Source organism: Daucus carota, chromosome 5, assembly GCF_001625215.2.
Source record: "Daucus carota subsp. sativus chromosome 5, DH1 v3.0, whole genome shotgun sequence".
In the NCBI taxonomy this organism is placed as follows: Eukaryota; Viridiplantae; Streptophyta; class Magnoliopsida; order Apiales; family Apiaceae; genus Daucus; species Daucus carota.
This window is the reverse complement of record NC_030385.2, coordinates 32746785-32764990: the sequence shown is the minus strand read 5'-3', so window position 1 is coordinate 32764990 and position 18206 is coordinate 32746785. Positions and strand designations below refer to the sequence as shown.

The 18206-nt window shown below is 36.4% G+C and overlaps 2 protein-coding genes across 5 annotated transcripts; one reads left to right on the top strand and one right to left on the bottom strand.

Moving 5' to 3' along the window:
• Positions 1 to 112: 112 nt before the first annotated feature.
• Positions 113 to 3454, bottom strand: LOC108221601 (low-temperature-induced 65 kDa protein). Its single transcript, XM_017395468.2, has 5 exons — positions 3269 to 3454; positions 2960 to 3157; positions 2224 to 2688; positions 573 to 1727; positions 113 to 500 (listed from the first exon to the last, which is right to left on the bottom strand). The coding sequence occupies exons 1-5, from the start codon at positions 3348 to 3350 to the stop codon at positions 421 to 423; spliced, it is 1980 nt and encodes a 659-aa protein (XP_017250957.1). The 5' UTR covers positions 3351 to 3454; the 3' UTR covers positions 113 to 420.
• A 1856-nt stretch (positions 3455 to 5310) lies between these two features.
• LOC108220487 (protein SHORTAGE IN CHIASMATA 1) lies at positions 5311 to 18013 on the top strand. Of its 4 annotated transcripts, none has more exons than XR_001806734.2 (10): positions 5311 to 5721; positions 7518 to 7589; positions 7709 to 7795; positions 7894 to 7965; positions 9313 to 11312; positions 11500 to 11707; positions 13145 to 13651; positions 14672 to 16357; positions 16438 to 16628; positions 17176 to 18013. XR_001806734.2 is itself a non-coding variant. In XM_017394269.2 (9 exons), exons 1-9 carry the CDS (start codon positions 5428 to 5430, stop codon positions 16525 to 16527), a joined length of 5016 nt encoding a protein of 1671 aa, XP_017249758.1. In that variant the 5' UTR covers positions 5311 to 5427; the 3' UTR covers positions 16528 to 17112. The 4 variants fall into 4 exon arrangements, 1 of the variants encoding a protein (XP_017249758.1); XR_001806735.2 differs by having other exon boundaries at positions 17219 to 18012; XM_017394269.2 differs by lacking the exon at positions 17176 to 18013 and having other exon boundaries at positions 16438 to 17112.
• The last annotated feature ends 193 nt before the right edge of the window (positions 18014 to 18206 follow it).

Genomic DNA, 18206 nt, shown 5'->3' with positions numbered 1-18206 from the left:
CGTGCATTGCACGGGTTATAAGCTAGTAAACTTATATAATCACAATCACTTAAATTGAAATTTAATTGTCCCAAAATTATAATAATTTATAATTAAAACACAGTAGTTTATAATAAAGAAAAATTATTTGAATTGACCTGATTGCATAAATACACAACATAACAAATTAACAGTACCAACAAATACAGTTCAGACCAACATACACTTTTAAAGGCCATTACCAGGACCCAGGACCTTGACCAAAAGGTGACACTGACACAGTTGGAGACACAGTCTCTCCCTCACACAAATACTGGAAAAATATTACAACAACAAAGCAAACAACTTCAAAGACACACAAACAAGTGGACCTGGCAATGCCACAAGGATTAAACAAAACAAACATATACAAGACTAACATCAGAATTCTGAAAGCCCTGCTTAATTACTGGACTCCTGAAGCCTCCTCTCCCCTGCAACACCCTCAGCATTCTTCCCCATAGCTCCTTCATTATCATCAGCTGTAAACAAACATACAACATAAGCATTTCATACACACTTGCATAAAAGAAAATGCACATTAAATTTATTACCTAAAGTTGTCCCCGGAGTGCTCTGAGCTCGACCACCTTGTCCGCCAAACCATGAACCTATTGCACCAGTAAGCTTATTTACCACACCTGCTCCAGTCCCTATATTTTCCAACCCGCTGCCTTCTTCACCGGTGCCCAACCGCTTCGCCACCTCCTCGGACTCTGTCACCTTCCCCATTGGCTTGTGTTGTTCGCTCTCTTCTGGCTCCCGTTTATGAACAGCATCGGAAACTATCTGTGAAATGCTACGTCCTCCTCCGCCACTAGGCACTTCCTCTGTCTTTTCCCCTTTAGGCTTACTGAAAGACTCCGTGATCATTGTTGAGAGCACCTTATCTTCTTCACCTGGCTTTAGCTTTTCCACCCAATACTCTTTCACGGATACTCCTTTATCCTGCCCTGCATTCCCACCGCTCTCCTGAGTGGTTTCAGCTCCAAGTCCAGACACTTTTGAAGTGGCATTCCCACCGCTCTCCTGAGTGGTTTCAGCTCCAAGTCCCGACAATTTTGAAGTTGCTGCACTACCAACTCCAACAACCTTTCCGTAGACAGGGGCCAATGTATCTGTTACAGTAGCTGCAATTTTGTGGGCATAATCACTAGCAGTCTCCGTCACAGACCCTGACTTGTTACCCTCCCCTGTCACAGACCCTGACTTGCCCTCCCCTGTCACAGACCCTGACTTGTTACCCTCCCCTGGCTGGCGCATTTGCCCAATCTTGGATGATATAACATTTTTAGCGGACTGAGCTGTATCAGCTATAGCAGAAGCAGCAGCAGCTGAAGCGGAGGTGATTTTCTCGGTGTAGGTGCTGCCCTTGTTTGATGGCTCATAGGTGTCTTCGGGCAAGTCCTGAGGGTTAGCAGCATCATAACTTTTTGGCACAGAATCAGATATGAATTTCCCAGAGTAGGAACTGCTCTTGCTTGCTGGGTCGTATATGTCTCCAGGCATGTCCTGAGGGTTAGCAGCATTGCCACTTTTCGGAACATAACTGGAGCTTTGCGAGGGCAATGGTTCAGGAGCAAACTGATTGTGGCTTCCTGTATATAGTCTTCCTCCCTCTCCTCGCTCTCTTTCTGGTTTTTCTTCAGAAATTCCCATTTCGTTGAACGATTGTATAACAGGGGTGATTCCCTCAGCTTCTTCACTACCTGCGGCATATTTGAACATAGTACAGTGAATGCAAAATTTTCCTAACTACTTAACAAAGCTAACTACTGGATCAATCTCAATTATTTTGTAATTAGTAAATTGTAAAAATCAAGGGGTCATTTGTATCGTTGCTCAGAATGGAAGTTGCGATGGGAATGAGGTTTATCATAATGAGAATGATATGAAGTCCCAATTAAATTGTTAATCCAAAGATTCCAAACACCAACATAAAGATAAAGGTTCAGATTCTCGTTAACATGATTCATTGACTATGAACCAAACAACTCCGAGTGTTGCACTAAATTAATTATACTTTGACACTACCTGATTCGCTAAACATTACTAGGCTAATCTCCGGGTCATATAAAGTATAAACATACGAGAAACTAAAAACCAAAACTTGAAGAACCAGTAACGTATAGCAATTATAAAAGCAAAACATGTGTAGAACCCCAAATTAATCACCCCTATGAGAAGTTAGGAAGTTGTTCATACCTCTACCAGCTGGATCAATAGTTTTGACCTGAACATTCGAAGGATGAGTTCGAATATCAGGACCTTGAGGATCGACATCGAAACAAGTACTCCCGATGCCACCACGAATTCCTTCCATAACATTTCGACCTCCAACCTGATCCGGATTCTCTCTTTCCTCACGAACATCTCTCCCGGTTCTCGTATTAATACCTTTATGAGGCAATTCATGATATACATCTTCACCAGTCCTAGTATCCACAAGTTTACAAGGCAACGGTGCATGCTTATGTTCTTCCAAAAGATGTTTTCCATGTTCTTCGTCCGCTTGCCATTGAACAAAAGGCCTCGTCTCCGGATCGACGAACGGAGAATCATAGCGAGGACCAACCATCGAAGGCCTATCCAAATTAGTCCCTCCTGCAGGTCCTGCAGCAGGTTGGCCACTACTCAAAGTTGCACTCCTAACCGCTGCCGACTCGTAAACTGCAAGCACATATCCATGATCAGTAACAATAGAGTAAAACCTCTATAAATGGAACGCTAAATTTTATCAATTTATCAAGGTTAAATATGTGCTATCGCTGTTATTTTGGACCGAAAATCTGTAGTTCAAATTTAATTTATCATAGATTATTAATTACTCTGTTATGTTGGACCGAAAATCTGTAGTTCAAATTTAATTTACCATGAATTATCAATTAATTGATCAACTATGCGAAAGATTAAAAAAGTTACTCTCATGAATTTTACTTACTTGGAGCGCCGTGGATTTCAGGATCTTTAACCATTTCATCGTCCTCGTCTTCTTCGTATTCGTCGTGGTCGTGGTCATGATCGTGCTCATGCTCATGGCCATGTTTAGTAAGTGTGTTCTTTATCTTCTTGGCCTTTGCTTTTACTTTCTTCAACACCGATGGCTTTTCGTGATGAGCCTCGCTATGGCCTTCTACACCTAATTTATGCCCAAACCAGTAAATAAATTGAAAACAAAACAAACTGAGGTTCTTTTGATAATGTATTACAAAAAATAAATCTAGCAGTGAGTAGAATATAGAATATGTACCTGACTGAAGTGCAGGAGGGTTGGTTGAGAGATCTGTGGGTTCATAATGATGGCCGTGAGTTCGTGGCAACTGTGACTCCATGGCTATTAGAGAAACAATGTTTAGCTCGTGAGAATATGTATATTTTTGTGTTTGAAGATATCTGTGTGAGATGATATGAATGAGGTCTGGTTTATAGAAGGCAGGGCAGGCAAGGAGATAGCATAAAATATAAATTTGCAAGGCGGGGTACGTTGAGAGAGGGACACGTATCAAGTTCTTGACGCGTGTCTTGAGAGTTTTATAGACGTGGCTTCTTTTCCAGGTGTGTTCAATGGGATATGATTGGATCCGTTATGGGCTATTTGAGCAAACCAAAATGGCAATGCTCATACTTTTTTTTTTTTTTGAAAATGGCAATGCTCATACTTTTATCTAGCAAAAAAAAAGAAAAAAAAAAGCTCATACTTGAAGTGGCGATAAAAAAAAAACTGTTTTTCATATCTTTATAATTGTGGACCCTTTTACATATATAACTACCGCATCAATCAAAATCTCTCGAATATATAAAATTTCGCGCTCAACATGTGCCCACGGGCACACACTCGACAACTCTAAAAAAATGAATAATCAAAATGCTCATGTTTGAAGTGGCAAAAACGCATAAAACCGCATCAAATTAACTAATAAAATTCGAACCAAAACAAAACCGCATCAATATTTTAGTTTTAATTTTGGTTTCATAAATTTTTAAAATCCAAACGAACCGCAACGTAACAATATTTATATTTATATATTTATTTTATATATTTAAATATGATATATCAATTGTATGGAATTTTTGAAGGAATCAATTATATTTATTATAACGGTTTTTCTCTGGTGTGCCCATGGGCACACAATAAGCGCTAACATCTATGAGTTTGGTGCATTCTTATTGGTCATGTAATTATAAATATGGATGGGCCCCCTGCATTTACATCAATTCAACCAATCAAAACCCTCCAAACTCATCAAATTTTGTGCATATTGTGTGCCCTTGGGCACACATTAGAAAGACCCTTATTATAATTTATCATGTCTATTCTTTTGCCATCTTTATGCTGTTAAATACCAACTTATCCAAGTGTTCAAGTTTTTTCGAGCATGTTAATTAATTTGCGGAATGTAGTTCTCTGGTGGATTATAAATGTTTGATGTCTCGCTGGTCTTGTTGAACAACTTCTATTGCATTATGTTGTGTGCCCATGGGCACATGCTAAGCGCGGAAAATGTTGTGCTTGGATCATTTTGATTGGCTCATATCTCATGATAATGGTGGACCCCTGCAAATACACCAACCACACCAATCAAAATCTCTCAAATCCAAAAATTTCCGCGCTTAGTATGTGCCCATGGGCACACACTAGCCAAACCGTTTCTTCAAAGTTTAAGTCAAATATCTCTACTGAATTATTTTTAGCATATTTATTATAAAATTGTTAAAAATACCGTTATTCCTAAGAGTTTATCGAATTTTTCACCGTTTGAAAATCGAACCGTATCACATAAAAATCGGAAATATTCATTTTATAAACCGAACTACGCCATAAGATTTGTTTCAATTTTGATTTTTAATTTTAGAATCCGCACTCTATGATTCCGGTCGCGGTTTTAATTGCAAACTGCACCATACACATCCCTAATTAAAGGTATTGTTTTTTTGGAAAGAGAGCGTGTTCGAGTTCTTTATATTAAGAATAGGCTGGATCAAACCAGATTTGTGATTTTGATATATATAAAATATTTTCTTTTTTTTTCTCAAAAAAAAATATTTTCTTTTATAATTATATATGAGGATATAATTAATTATATGTTTCAATTAAATAACAGGTCTTTATGATATTTAAATAATCGTTCAACTAGATCATTTGTTATATATAAATTAAAAATCAAATTACTGAAAAGAGAAATAAGAAAAAACAATATACAATGATTTTCTTTTGAAAATACAATGTTAATAGCATATAATTTCAGAAAATCAAAGTGTAATTGAAACATATTTTTAAGTGTAAATAAAACCCCTCCCCAGTCCCAGTTCCGCTCCTCCACTGCTCTGCGCATCAAAATGGAATAAAAGGCGCCAATTGTTTGGCAAATATTTTCAAAAAGTTGATCTAAAACACACACACAGAGCGAAATGCGAACACGTTTTCTCGGCCTCGATTTCTTCAACTCCTCAGCCTTAATCGAAACCCTAGATGATTTCCTCCGCTTTCCGGTGCCGGAAATTCAACCTCCGCCGTCGACTTCGACTTCAGGCGGTGAGAATCTCTTCAATTGTATAAACACAGATGATGCGTCTATTCTCAGCCTCTCCTCTCAGCTCCAGTCCGTACAGATCGACACCGCTCTCTCCAAGTTCTTCGATGACGTGCTTCCTCACCGCATTGAGGTGGATCAGTCCTGTTTTTCGCGAGATTGTTCTGATGAGGTGAACTATGTTCTCAATCACTTGTAGCTTTCGATAATTACTTATTCAGATAATTTACTCTCCAGTTTTGTGCATATGACGCTGTATGATAGAGGCTTGATTTGTGTGATATTGATATAGGTGTTGAGTTCTTTTGTTGTGTTTGATTATATGATTTTTGAGTCATCGATTTAATGTTTGTGCTGAGTGAGAGCTTTTCGAACATTAGGTTAAGGTTATATATCTGGTTTATTTATTATATGTTAATGTAACATGATGATGGTGGTGATCGGTGGTTATAGTGGTTTGTTAGTCAAATGTCGTGGTTATGTTCAGATTTTAGTTCCGTTGTTGGAGTGTTTGGATGTGTACAGTGGTTTTGGAGGCATAATCAGAGTTGGTGAATGTATAGAACAGAGATGCGAAGCCATTGGTGCCTTTGTAAGTATCATTTGTAAGGGTATACATCTATTTGTGTTAAACTTTATAGGATGCTAGTAGGGGTGTGCATGGTGCGGTTTGGTGCGGTTCCGAACATTAACTGTAACCAAACCGTTAAATGCGGTTCGGTTCGGTTCGGTTAATTATCATTAACCGTAACCACACCAATTAAAATGGTTTTTCGGTTGCGGTTAACCATTAGTCGGTTGCGGTTTTCTTTTGGTTTTTCTACTTTTGTCCATAATAATTTTTTTTAAAAAAAATATAAAATTTTCATAAACATGTACAGTATGTTCGGTTAAACATTACATACTTTCATCTAAAAAAACTTTATACACAATAATAACTAAAACATACATATTTCAACAAGAAATTAGATGATGTCAAGTCAATATAATTATCCAAAATTAACTAATCATAAAATTCAAATAAAAAGTCTTCAAAAAGTACATAAATAAAAAAAGTAGAATAGGTTTCATAATAAAATTTGATTAGCAGATTAACAACATAAATATTTCTGCTCTGTGGCAAACTACAGTAGTCCTAGTCTTCGAGTAAACGCTCCTCCAAATATTTGGGTGCCCTTCAGTTATTTAAGTGACTCAACAAGTGAGTGTCTCTGGACAGGAAGCCTCGATATAAAATAAGATGTGAAGTGTAAAAATGATTGAGGTGCTTTATTACTATTATTAATATATATATATATATATATATATATATTATTAATATATATATATATATATATATATATTTTTTGGTTCGGTTAATTTCGGTGCGGTTTTAGCATAAAACCGAAAATAAAACCGCACCATTAATTTCGGTTTTTTATTTCGGTTATTTTCGGTTTTATTTTCGGTTTGGTTTTTCTCGGTGTGGTTTTTCGGTTTTTTCAGGTTTTTTTGCAGTTTTGGTTTTTTCTGCTCACCCCTAGATGCTAGTGTAAATTTTCCACAATTAATAGTTTGATTCAGCTGGCTACGTGACAAAGCCAAAGCCATCTAATGAGTTCTGGTGTTGAAATGTTCATAACTTAAGTATACTGGTGAGACCTGTTTGATTTCATGCAGTTAAATGTAGATTGACATAGCATGTATGACTTATATAAATGGCTTGGTTGCCACATTTTACATGATATGTTGCTTTACTTACAAATGGAATTGTTTGCTCCTAAACTAATGAACAGAAAGAGTTCCAGACTACAGATGTTGATGTTCAGTACATTCTTTTTCCGAATTATTACTCAATCACATAATCAACCTTAGCATGCTAAGTAATTTAAAGTCACTTAGATCCCCTGCAAATTGGTCGATATAAATTAGTTTGTTGAGGAATGTATCTGATACACACGTGACACTGAAAACTCAATTCTTTTGCAGAAGAAAACAAAAGCTCTTCCTGAAGAGGTGGATACGGAAAAGCAGATTAATGCTGGGTCTGATACTTTGGAGGTTGAGTTCTTGAAGTATCTTAACTTTTTACACAGTGCGTCATAGTTTCCTTTCAAATTTATTGTTTTGTTGTGTTGCTATTGATGCTCATCAATTATATCTTATGCAATTATCTGCAGGAAGAAAGTGGGACTACTGTGGATGGCAACGGGGATGACATTTTTAAAATCCTACTGTTTGAAATGCCAGTGCTAGATATATCATTGGTAAACCCGATGTTTTGATCAGCATCTGCCTACACTCTTATCTCTTTATATGTGAAGTTCCTCACATACTTTGCTGTGCGATCTCTTGCTTGTCGCAGGAAAATGTTTGTACTTCACAAGAACAAGAGCTAAAGATTTTCTCAGAAGTATCAGATGTTGAAACTAGTGAGGTAATTAATTGTTTTCAGTTCATATGATGTCTACCTAAGAGCATCTCTAAAAAATGAGCTAAATGATGTCCTAAGGTATAATTTATGGAATATGGTGCAAAAAGTCACTCCAACGCTATCCTGGCCGTTCACTAAAAAGTTAGATACCTTCTTCATCCCTTTTAAAGAATGTGTAACCATTCCTCATATTGTGTCAAGAATAAAATAATCACTTCCCTCCTTTTTCACACACTTTCCCATATTTTTCGCATTATTTCCCAACTTATAGATTTTGAATTTATAATAATAATAATAATAATATAATAATAATAATAATAATAAAACAACAACAACAACAACAACAACAACAACAACAACAACAACAACAACAACAATAATAATAATAATAATAGGGAACATAAATAAGGATTATTGTTGGAATTGTCATTCAATATAATTCTAGTTTACTAAAAAATTGCATTTTTTTATTATATTTAAGGAACTCACTAAGATGCTGTTGGAGATGCTCTCTGTTACTTTACATACATTTAATTTAATAAGAAAAGAAAACCCTTTTTTTCTCTCTCTCTGGTACCATGAGAATTGATCTACTAGCAAAGAAATCTTGGGTGGACTTGTGGAAGTCACATGTAGGTTGCCACAGGGCAATACAAGGTTAAAAACTTGGCAATATATATTTATATGAACAAATGCAACTAAAAAAGGGGTTCTAACCTTCACATAACATGATAATGTAACTAGGCTGAACTTTCTTTGAGCTTTGCTAGAAGTTTGGTCTTTTAGGTGCTGCTTCATAAAGTCTGCAGTTTACTTTGATATTTTTTGTTTTATATAAGATAACGTGTTAAATTTTGAATCTTGTCCTACACCGCATCTTTTTGTGTTTAGAACATTTATCTGATTATCTACCTTGCTGCCATACTCCCCTTAAGTGATCTATATCTGAATTGCTACAGCTGTATTACATGTATGATGTACCAGAGTTAACAATTCTGAATATACATAATTTTAGATGACATACACCTGCTTCATTAATGCTCTGGTTGTTTTTTGTTATTTCAATTCAAGTCTCACATTGATCAAGAATAAAAATTAAGCTAATCTATATATATATATTTTTTCACCCTCCGCTTGATGTCACTCACTTTCTTACACAAGAATATGGAACTTATAACAATGTTAGTTGTTATATTGTTATAGTAAACTTATTACAATGTTGGTTGCTACAAGTCTTGCATGCAAGTCCCACATAGAGTACATTTTGCATGATTTATTTCAAGAATGTTTCGCTTCTGTACTATACCCCATAATTTTAGATTTACTATAATTGAAGTGTTTTTCTTACAGGATCTAGTTCCCATGCTCAAGATGCAAGATTTGTGCAAGATTCAGGAATCTCTTTTTGCAGTCGAAAATATTTCTGTGGATTACCAGACAGATGAAAGCGACTGTCTGTTGGAAGACAGCACTTCGTGTAAAGGACAAAATCATTCTTGCTGCGGTGAGTTTCCTCTTTTAGAAGTGGATGTCTCAAGTTTGGGAATATTCAGCAGCATATCCATGGATAATGAAATTAAACTATTTGAAAGCATTGAGCCTCAATTTTGGTGGGCAAAAGACGAGACTCCGTTTGAGGGAAAGGAGCTGCTGCAGTTCATGGAGTTGGACATATTTGAGTATCTTTCGTGCAGTTCTTTATCAAACCAGAGGCTTGAAATCGATACTGTCTGTTCAGATTTTATTAAAGAAATTGACCTTCGCAGTGTTATAGAACATGAAGTTATGGTAGAAAAGGTGGAAAAATATCTAGGGAGACCGGAGAATTCCTATTTTCCCTTGAGGACCCCAATTCTATTCGAGGAGCCCCAATTTTTCGACCTACTGTCATTTCATTTTTTCGAATTCATTTCCGAAATTGAAGCTTTAAGTGAAGTAAAAACTATTCAACAGCTGTTCTGTGAAGCTTCGAAAGTCAATAACTTTAATGACTTGATTGTTTCTCACGAGCTCACTCTTGTAGATGACTCTTTCAAATCATTGCCTGTGCCTATGCTTTCATATTCAGAAGAGAATAGTTTGGTTCAGGAGTATCTTGAAGAAATACTAGCTGAATTGAAGCCACTACCATCCTTGGCATCTGATGCCATTTACTTAGACTGGCATATTATAGAGGAGGGAAAATGCAGTAGCAGTAGATATTCTTCCTGTCTGAAAGTTCTGGAAGAAGTAGATGGTTGTGCTGATGATATAAATATGAAACCATATGATGCTGGGTTACTTGTCCTAGATTCAATTTTTTCTGATGATAATCAACACGTACAATACAGGAAAGAAGACAAAGAAATGTTGAAGATACCTTCTTTTAACACGCCATTTGCTCGTGTGTGTCAAGGTGAAACCTCAAGCGGAGCACTGAATGATGGATGTCAGAAAAGGGTGAAGGGAGAATCACCACGCAACCTTGAGTCTGACAGCGTTTCCAGACTGATTAAATCCATTTCAGAGTGTGATAATCTTGAAAGTTTCTTGACTTCTTCAAAATCCACTTTAACAAAAAACCCTTTAACAAGTAATACGGTGCCTGGGGGTTCAGCAAGTGATTCAATTGCAGATGATACCTGTACTACGGTGCCTGGGGGTTCAGCAAGTGATTCAATTGCAGCATCTGAGCATTGGAATATCGAGATTCATCAAATTAGGCTGTCTGATAATATTTTGGCTCTCCTTCATGACTTGAGTAAAACTTATCTGGGAATCTTGGATAATGATATAGTGCTAGGAAAGAGAAAGTACTCTTGTCTAGCTGCAGATGACTACACTTTGCCCACCATTTCAAACAAAAAGTTAATGGACTGGATAAAAGAAATAGGTACTGGAACGTCTTTGTCCAACAATGATGATAATATGGAGCCCCTTATCACATTGTATGCAATTAAACAGATGGCGTGGTACCTATGTTACTATGGTATACACGCCACTTATCTGTACATCGATAATTTACACCAAAAATTGCAGTGCTCGAAATTCAGATTAAGTTTTCTACGGGGTCTGGTGTTAGATGCACATGAGAAGGTGAAAAAAGAAATTATAAGATTTCATCCATCACTTCTCGTTATCCATGGGATCTTGAAATCCAGTTTCAGAAAAAATTATAAAATTTTGATTGTGGCAGAGCGAGTTTTCTGGTGGACTTTGGAAATGTTGTTAAATTCAATGGGAATATCAAGCATCAATGCACAGTCATTTCACACTCACACAAATGAACTTGGTAGTTCTTATAATATCACGTTTGTAGATACCATAATGGAGGCAGTGGTTCATTCCGATAGCTGTTTGATATCCCTTGAGTGAGTAATCCAATGCTTGCATAACTTATTAATTGGTACTAGACGTTCAAGTCCGTTTGCTTTGGAAATTTAGTTATGTGATTTTCTTCTTTGAGTATTTTATTGTTCTCAGTTTGATATTTCAATGTTCTATTTGGTAATTATGAGTTCTAAAGCAGTGACCATATATTTTATTTTTCCACTATAGGCATATTTCCCCATCATTTCCCTTTGGAAAATTCAATATTATTTTGGAATATGGAGGTTCATATGGGTCCTGCAGACTATCCACCATTTCACCTGGCGCCAGCGGTTTTCCTATACTTCATTTTCTCAGGATGGACGTGGAGAGCTCAAATGCTGCAAAAGCCTTTTGCGAAAATGTGGACACACCAAGTCGTATTGGAATAAGAAGGGCAAGTCTATCTTTACACATGTTCCATCTCATGTGGTAGCATGTTATATATGCCAGTGCCATGATACATTATGTCATATATTATTATCATTCTTCGACTTCACACATGGCCTGTGTATTAGGTAGATCAATGACTTATCTTCATATTTAGCCTTTTTCACTGCATCAAGGTTAAATGTGTGAACAAAGAGGCAAAAGGTAAACAAAATAGAGTGTGGGAGTGTAGCATATATCATAAAGTCCGTGAATCACCTTAATTTATTATTGTCAATGATGTATAGTTGCTCATTGTATATAACTCATCATCGTTTTTCTATGAAGATAGAGACATGTTTAAAAATAGCTATATGATCTGCCACCCCAGATTAGGTGGGCATGACATAAGACACAATTGGCACATGCTTTCGACATTAGTAGTTACAGTTATTATGCTCTAGCATATGCATTCTTTTAAAGACTGTTTAGAGTCCATCTACCTCTACTTATATCATTATGCCACTATTTGCTATTTGTAACTACTCCCTAAATTCTGTTGTGGGCACTTAGTGCTATAAAGAAGTTGCATTGACAATTTGTTAATGCTCAAGGCTGAGCTGGCAGCTGATGTGGCAGCCAGCTGGAAACTTAACTACTTTTCCCGCTCAAAGTTGTTAGAGTTGTTGCTTGTTATGAGTGTATATATAGTCTCTATTTGTGTAGTTGAAGGTGTGAACAGCTTGTAATATTCTCTCTCCAGAAAACAATGCTAAACACTTCTCTCTGTAGCAGACTTTGATCATATATCAAACTGTGCGTGTGAGCAATGGTGTTTTACAGAAGATTAATGAAGCTGATAGTGTTGATTGATTTACTGGAGTCTAGTGATGGAGCTTGAGTTGTAACACAATTGACAAAAATAGTTGCTATTTAGAATTGTTCTGAGAGGAACAACTGAAGCTGCATATGCTCCCTTAAGATTAATTCCTCACCTAAGATTTTATCATAACTAGCATATAAAGCAAAGATAAATGGCATAAATACCTTTAGAAAGTATTTAACATCTTAAGTCATTAACATATTTGAGGTTTTTAAAGGATGCCTCAGTTTGGTGAAAAAAATGATGTCTCTATGTTCACACTTCCATAAATGATAAAACAAGTAGTGTTAAGTTGGTTTATCTCTTCCACTGATAACCATGGGGGGCCTCTAGGTTCTTTCATATGACTAGAGCAAGTAACCTATATTATAAGTTTAAAGGGTTCGATACCTCAGTATAAAGATCACCTTTCTCACTTGGCCCCATTTTAATATAAACCGCTGACCGGTTCAGTTAGATGGATGTCATATGCAAGATGTCTGCTAGTATTATTTAATACCTTTTTTCTGACTTTTTTACTAAGAATTTGCGTCATTTTGTAATAAAGTGATTTACTGAAGCTAATCTCAATGGTCATACTAGGATGGACCTCAATGTGATCGGATCATAGGTGAGAACATTCAGAAGCTGGAAGAACTGCTCAATTTTGTACCAGCTAATGAGTACAACATGGGATCTCCAAGAGCTGCAAATTGTTTCAAACCTTTATCTATACCTCCGTCACTTCCATGTCCGCAATTAGATAAGGAAACTACTCAAGTTTTTCCAAGTATCTCATCTTTTCCTGACAAAGTTGTAGTTGTAAACACACAAAGTGTTGATAATGAAATGATAATTTCGAGGAGGAGCACATACCAGAAAATTCTTGCAATGGAGAAAGAAGGGACACAGGTTGTTGAGCGTGATTTACATCACCCTGTGGATGTTATTGTCAATGCTTCTGTTTGCCTTGTGTGGTATGATTGCAGAAACATTCGGAAGAAAGCTTCTGCTTCAAATGAGGCTTCTTCGTCCTTACCTTCATGTATTGAGGATATTGCAGCAAATGGTCTGACTGCTCTTAGTTTTGCATTCAGTGGCTGCATTATGGTATTTCTTTTTCTTATCAAGCTGAGATTATTTGGGAAGCACTAGTGATTGGCATGACGTGATATTGACTTAAATCTCTAACTCTAATAATATTCTGACTGTTTGTAGGTAAATTGTAGAAATATAAATGCTAAAGTCCTAATATATAACCTGTGCTCCTAAATTGGTGTATATATTCCAATTAGAAACTCAATGAAGTGATAGCTCTTATATTTCATAGTGAAACATGTCGAGCGATATGCTTATTTATGTATAGCGTCGTTTGCCGAAAAATAGAATTCTATATTACACTTTTGTCGATTATTTTAAGTAGGTTAAATCTATATTTTTATCTGGTGATAACTAGTTATATTCAGGTGCAATATGAGATATTACATCTCATAAGGTTCTCAGGATGCTTCTGTTTTTCTTTCTTGAGAATTGAGATAACCTATTTTTTGATGTTTAGAGCTGTTGATCTGATGCTTGACAAATTCTGAGAACATTACACCTGTCAATAATATAAGTGGTGGCATTGGTGTTTATCATGATATTATTTTTGTGGCCTCTGTGTTTTAGCTGTAATGAAGCTTTCAGTGAGCTTGGAGGGTATCCATTACTGACAAGTTATAATTAGGAGATTTGTGTAATTGAAAAGCACAATGCTGAATGTCTTCAAATGGGGTGTAAAGAATACTAGTTCTTTATAGAGAAAAGTAGTCAGTGGAAACCGAGTCGCTACGTGTGTTAATCAACAAGTTTTGATCCATATGGCATTACACCTGTACACTGTACTACTAGCTGATATTCGTTCTGCTATTTCTTGAGGACAAGCCACTCTTCTGAACTTACACATCCATTGTTGACTTGCTAAAAGAAAATTTGGAGAACAATATTTCAGGTTGATATCACCTAGAAAGTTATATTATTTAAGTCATACGACTAGCTACATTTACTTTACCACATTAGGTAGAATCTGATTTAATTTATAATAGTGGTTTGCCAAGTAATTTGTGTTCATTTAATATGGCTTTGTACCAGGTCTTTGAAGGACAAAGCAGTTTCCTTGGTGGAGTAATGGAATCATCAGATGAACTATATGCTGCAGCAGCTAGCCTGGGGATGGATTTGCAGCTCTTCTTCTCATACTCATCTGAGATGACCGATGAGATTATTTTGAGTTGCATTATCCATGCATCAAAGTTCACCAGAGGCCTTTATACTACAATGCCTGAATCAGAAACTTTGGCAGAATCATTTTTGACCACATTTCCTTCAATGAATCCACTTTCAGCTCATGCAATACTGTCTTCTGTTGGTGTGCTTATTGAATTTCTAGAATCGTCGCACGCAGATAGGGTTCGTGCTGTTCAAAAGTACCAGGTCTCTGATGAAAGCATTGCTTTGCTGAATGCATGTTTCAGGTATGGTGAGCGTGAAGATTGTAAATCTGGAACAACAGAATGCTCGTCCTCTGTATCATCTGCTCCTGATTCTGACAATTGTCCAACTAAAAGTGCTTCTGAAATGAGGAAAAGGAAATACATCCAGAGTGCTCTAAATGTTGACCTACCCGTGGATGACTTGTTTCACCTTGATACATCAAAGCTATTTGCAGAAGCCAGAGAGACTCCAAAAAGAATGTCTAAGCCAGATAATACCTGGTTATCAGAAGCTCCTGATGCTTTCAAAGAAGCCGCAAAGTCTTTGTCATTTGAAAATGAGTTGTTTCCTCGAAATCCAGGATCAAATATAAATTTTAAACCAACTTCCTCTCGGATGTCTACGCCATGTGGTTCTTATATGTCAAGAAGTCGTGTAATGTCTGAGGAGAGAGATAATGATGCGTTACCTGTTGATGATGCATTGTTCTGCCAAAACCAGGGACTGGAAAGTAGTGCAACAAATAAATTTGATAGGTGGAACAGCATGAACTCAGAAAATTTTGTTCAGAACTTCATAGGTGAGGTTATCAACATTGATGATGAACACCCGGAAGTTGAGGACTCCTCAGCAGCAATCTTCCCAGGTCTCTCATATTCTAACTCTGACATGGAAAGGGACCCCCCTCCAGTGTTTCCTAGAACTGCAAGAAAATTGTCATTCGACAATAATTGTTTACCTACCTTTTCAAGAGCTGCTGAGATCGACTATGACACAGATGGCTTTGTTTCCACAAGCAGTGATAGTCAAAATTTAGGAGGACAACAATACTTAAAGAAACAAGTCTTTCAAAATTCAGACAAAGAGATGAACGTTGAGGAAACAATGCTTCTGGATCACCATAAGTATCTACTGAAGGAGGATACATTGCCAAAATCAGTTGGAAGTTCTTACAAGCATTCACTCATGGAGAATAATATGCCGCATTATGGAGGTACACCACTATCAAATGCCATCCAATTTGCTCAACCGCACCAAGGATCTCCCTGGACAATAGAATTTCTTAACAGAGTCCGGGAGAAGAGCAGATTGCGTCAAAAATCTCTCCCTCGTGATCTATGTGGTCCTTCATTTGGATACAAAGGAAACATATCCAAGGTGATCAAACGAAGAAGTCCTTCTATCCTAGAATTTTTCAAGTATGAGAAGGGGAGCAACCCTAGTAAAAGAATGGAACAAAAGAGGCAAGATCGTTCTGCACAACCATCAAGTTCATACAAAAATGAAAAAAGTGTACCCTCCTTTCTTCCAGCAATGACACCCATCGATAAGAGAGCAAGACAGGTGCATTGTTATTATACTTTTAGCTGTGAATAATAGTATGTTTAAAATTAGTTATTAAACCAGACGTTAATCGACTGCAGACTCTATCTTTTGCAACACCTGGAAGCAGTGGACAGAGTAAGCTGGTGTGGGGTGAAAAGAGTACTCATGCACTCAAAAGACAGTTCTAGCTTCACAAATGATGTAACTTTAGGTGCAAGTAAGCTATTAACACAAGATTAGGTCTTTGTCTCAGCTCTATGAAGGCATCTTTTGGGTGGCGAGTGTACAGGTATATATGTATATTATTTTTGATGAATTTAATTAGAATCAAAACTCATCCTCGTCATTATGGGACTCCTGCTGTAAAGAGTAAAAAGAGTAGCTAGACATAGTGTTCCTCTGCATACATGAAGTATTTGAAGTCTTGTGTTTGCTAACCTTACTGAAGGCCGAGTTCACTTTTCAACTAAATCCTATTCCTTGCTGTTTCATATCTTCTCTTCTATCATCTAGATTACTAGATTAGCTTTTTGAGTGTTTTCTGCATACCGTCGTCTTAACTCTTAATTTGTCAAGAGACTTTTCTGTCATTTCATAATGGCCAAGTGCTTCTCGTATCTGTTAGAAAATAATCTTAAACTTGTGTTTTTATTTATTATTTAAAATAATGCTTATTTTGTCTGGGGAAGTATACATCATTGTAAACCCATGAGTATCTACTTCGTAAACTTAGCGCTCTATTTATAATCTTAACAATAGATGAGCTGACAGCATGAGGAAAAGTTCTATTTAGGTAGTACTAGTGTTTACTCGTACTCTAATTCTTGTTTTCTTAGGATATGTTATCTTGTATTAATGGCCCCGACGCTTCCGGTACAGTTTTTGTGACGAAAGTGATCAGCTCACCTCCTGGTCTCTAAGCACTTATGGAAACAATAACTTGGCACGATATCTGGATTATATCTATTTCTGAATAGAAATAATTTTAAGAGCTGGACCATCATAGCAACCATGCAATCTACCTAACACTGCCTTCAAATAAGTGACGCAGCATTTACTCATCTGTTCGTCTGGTTGACTGGTTGGTGAATATTGGTGGTTGAATGTTAAACTTAGCTCACTCGTCCATCTCGATCAACATATGTAGGTTTTGTTCTGTTCTTTTTGATGAACTCAGTTTTAGATTCGTTATTTCTGATAAAGTTACTAATAAACTGTCTAGTTTAGTTATTTTTGATGAAAAATATACTATATATCTCTTTGTACGTTGGGAATAGAATTTGTTAAACTTAATTTTTGAAGGAATTTGCTGGTGGATTATAAATGTTCATCATTCCGCCTTCACGTATTGTTTGAAAATACCACGTGAATGAAGTAATTGCATGTTCTGTTCTGCCTCTTCTTTATAAATCAAGTAACTCTTTAAGATAATATTAACAAATTATTTGATGGATAATAATGAATGTGTATATTGATGGTCAAATGTCAACTGATGAAATATTATAAATTAATGCCAGTTCTGAATTTTTAATACCCTACAAAATAGTAGTAATTGAATATCGAATGATTGATCGTGATCATTCCGAAATTAAGAACATTTTCTTAGTTTTCTCTGAAAAAAATTACTGTCGCATAACATTCAAGACATAAAATTTCATTATCAGCAAATAAAGTTTCTATAATGTTAAAGCATTGAATTTGTGGCCGTGGGGCTCAATATGGTTGGGAAAAAAAATTAATTGTGTTTTACATGTACTGTAATAATTAATGGTCAAGTCCGAGCGGCTTAAAAAGAGACACGAAACATTAAGAGCGTGGGCGCAAGTCTCTCCAATCCTAACATGCCACGTCACGTATCATCCTTAAC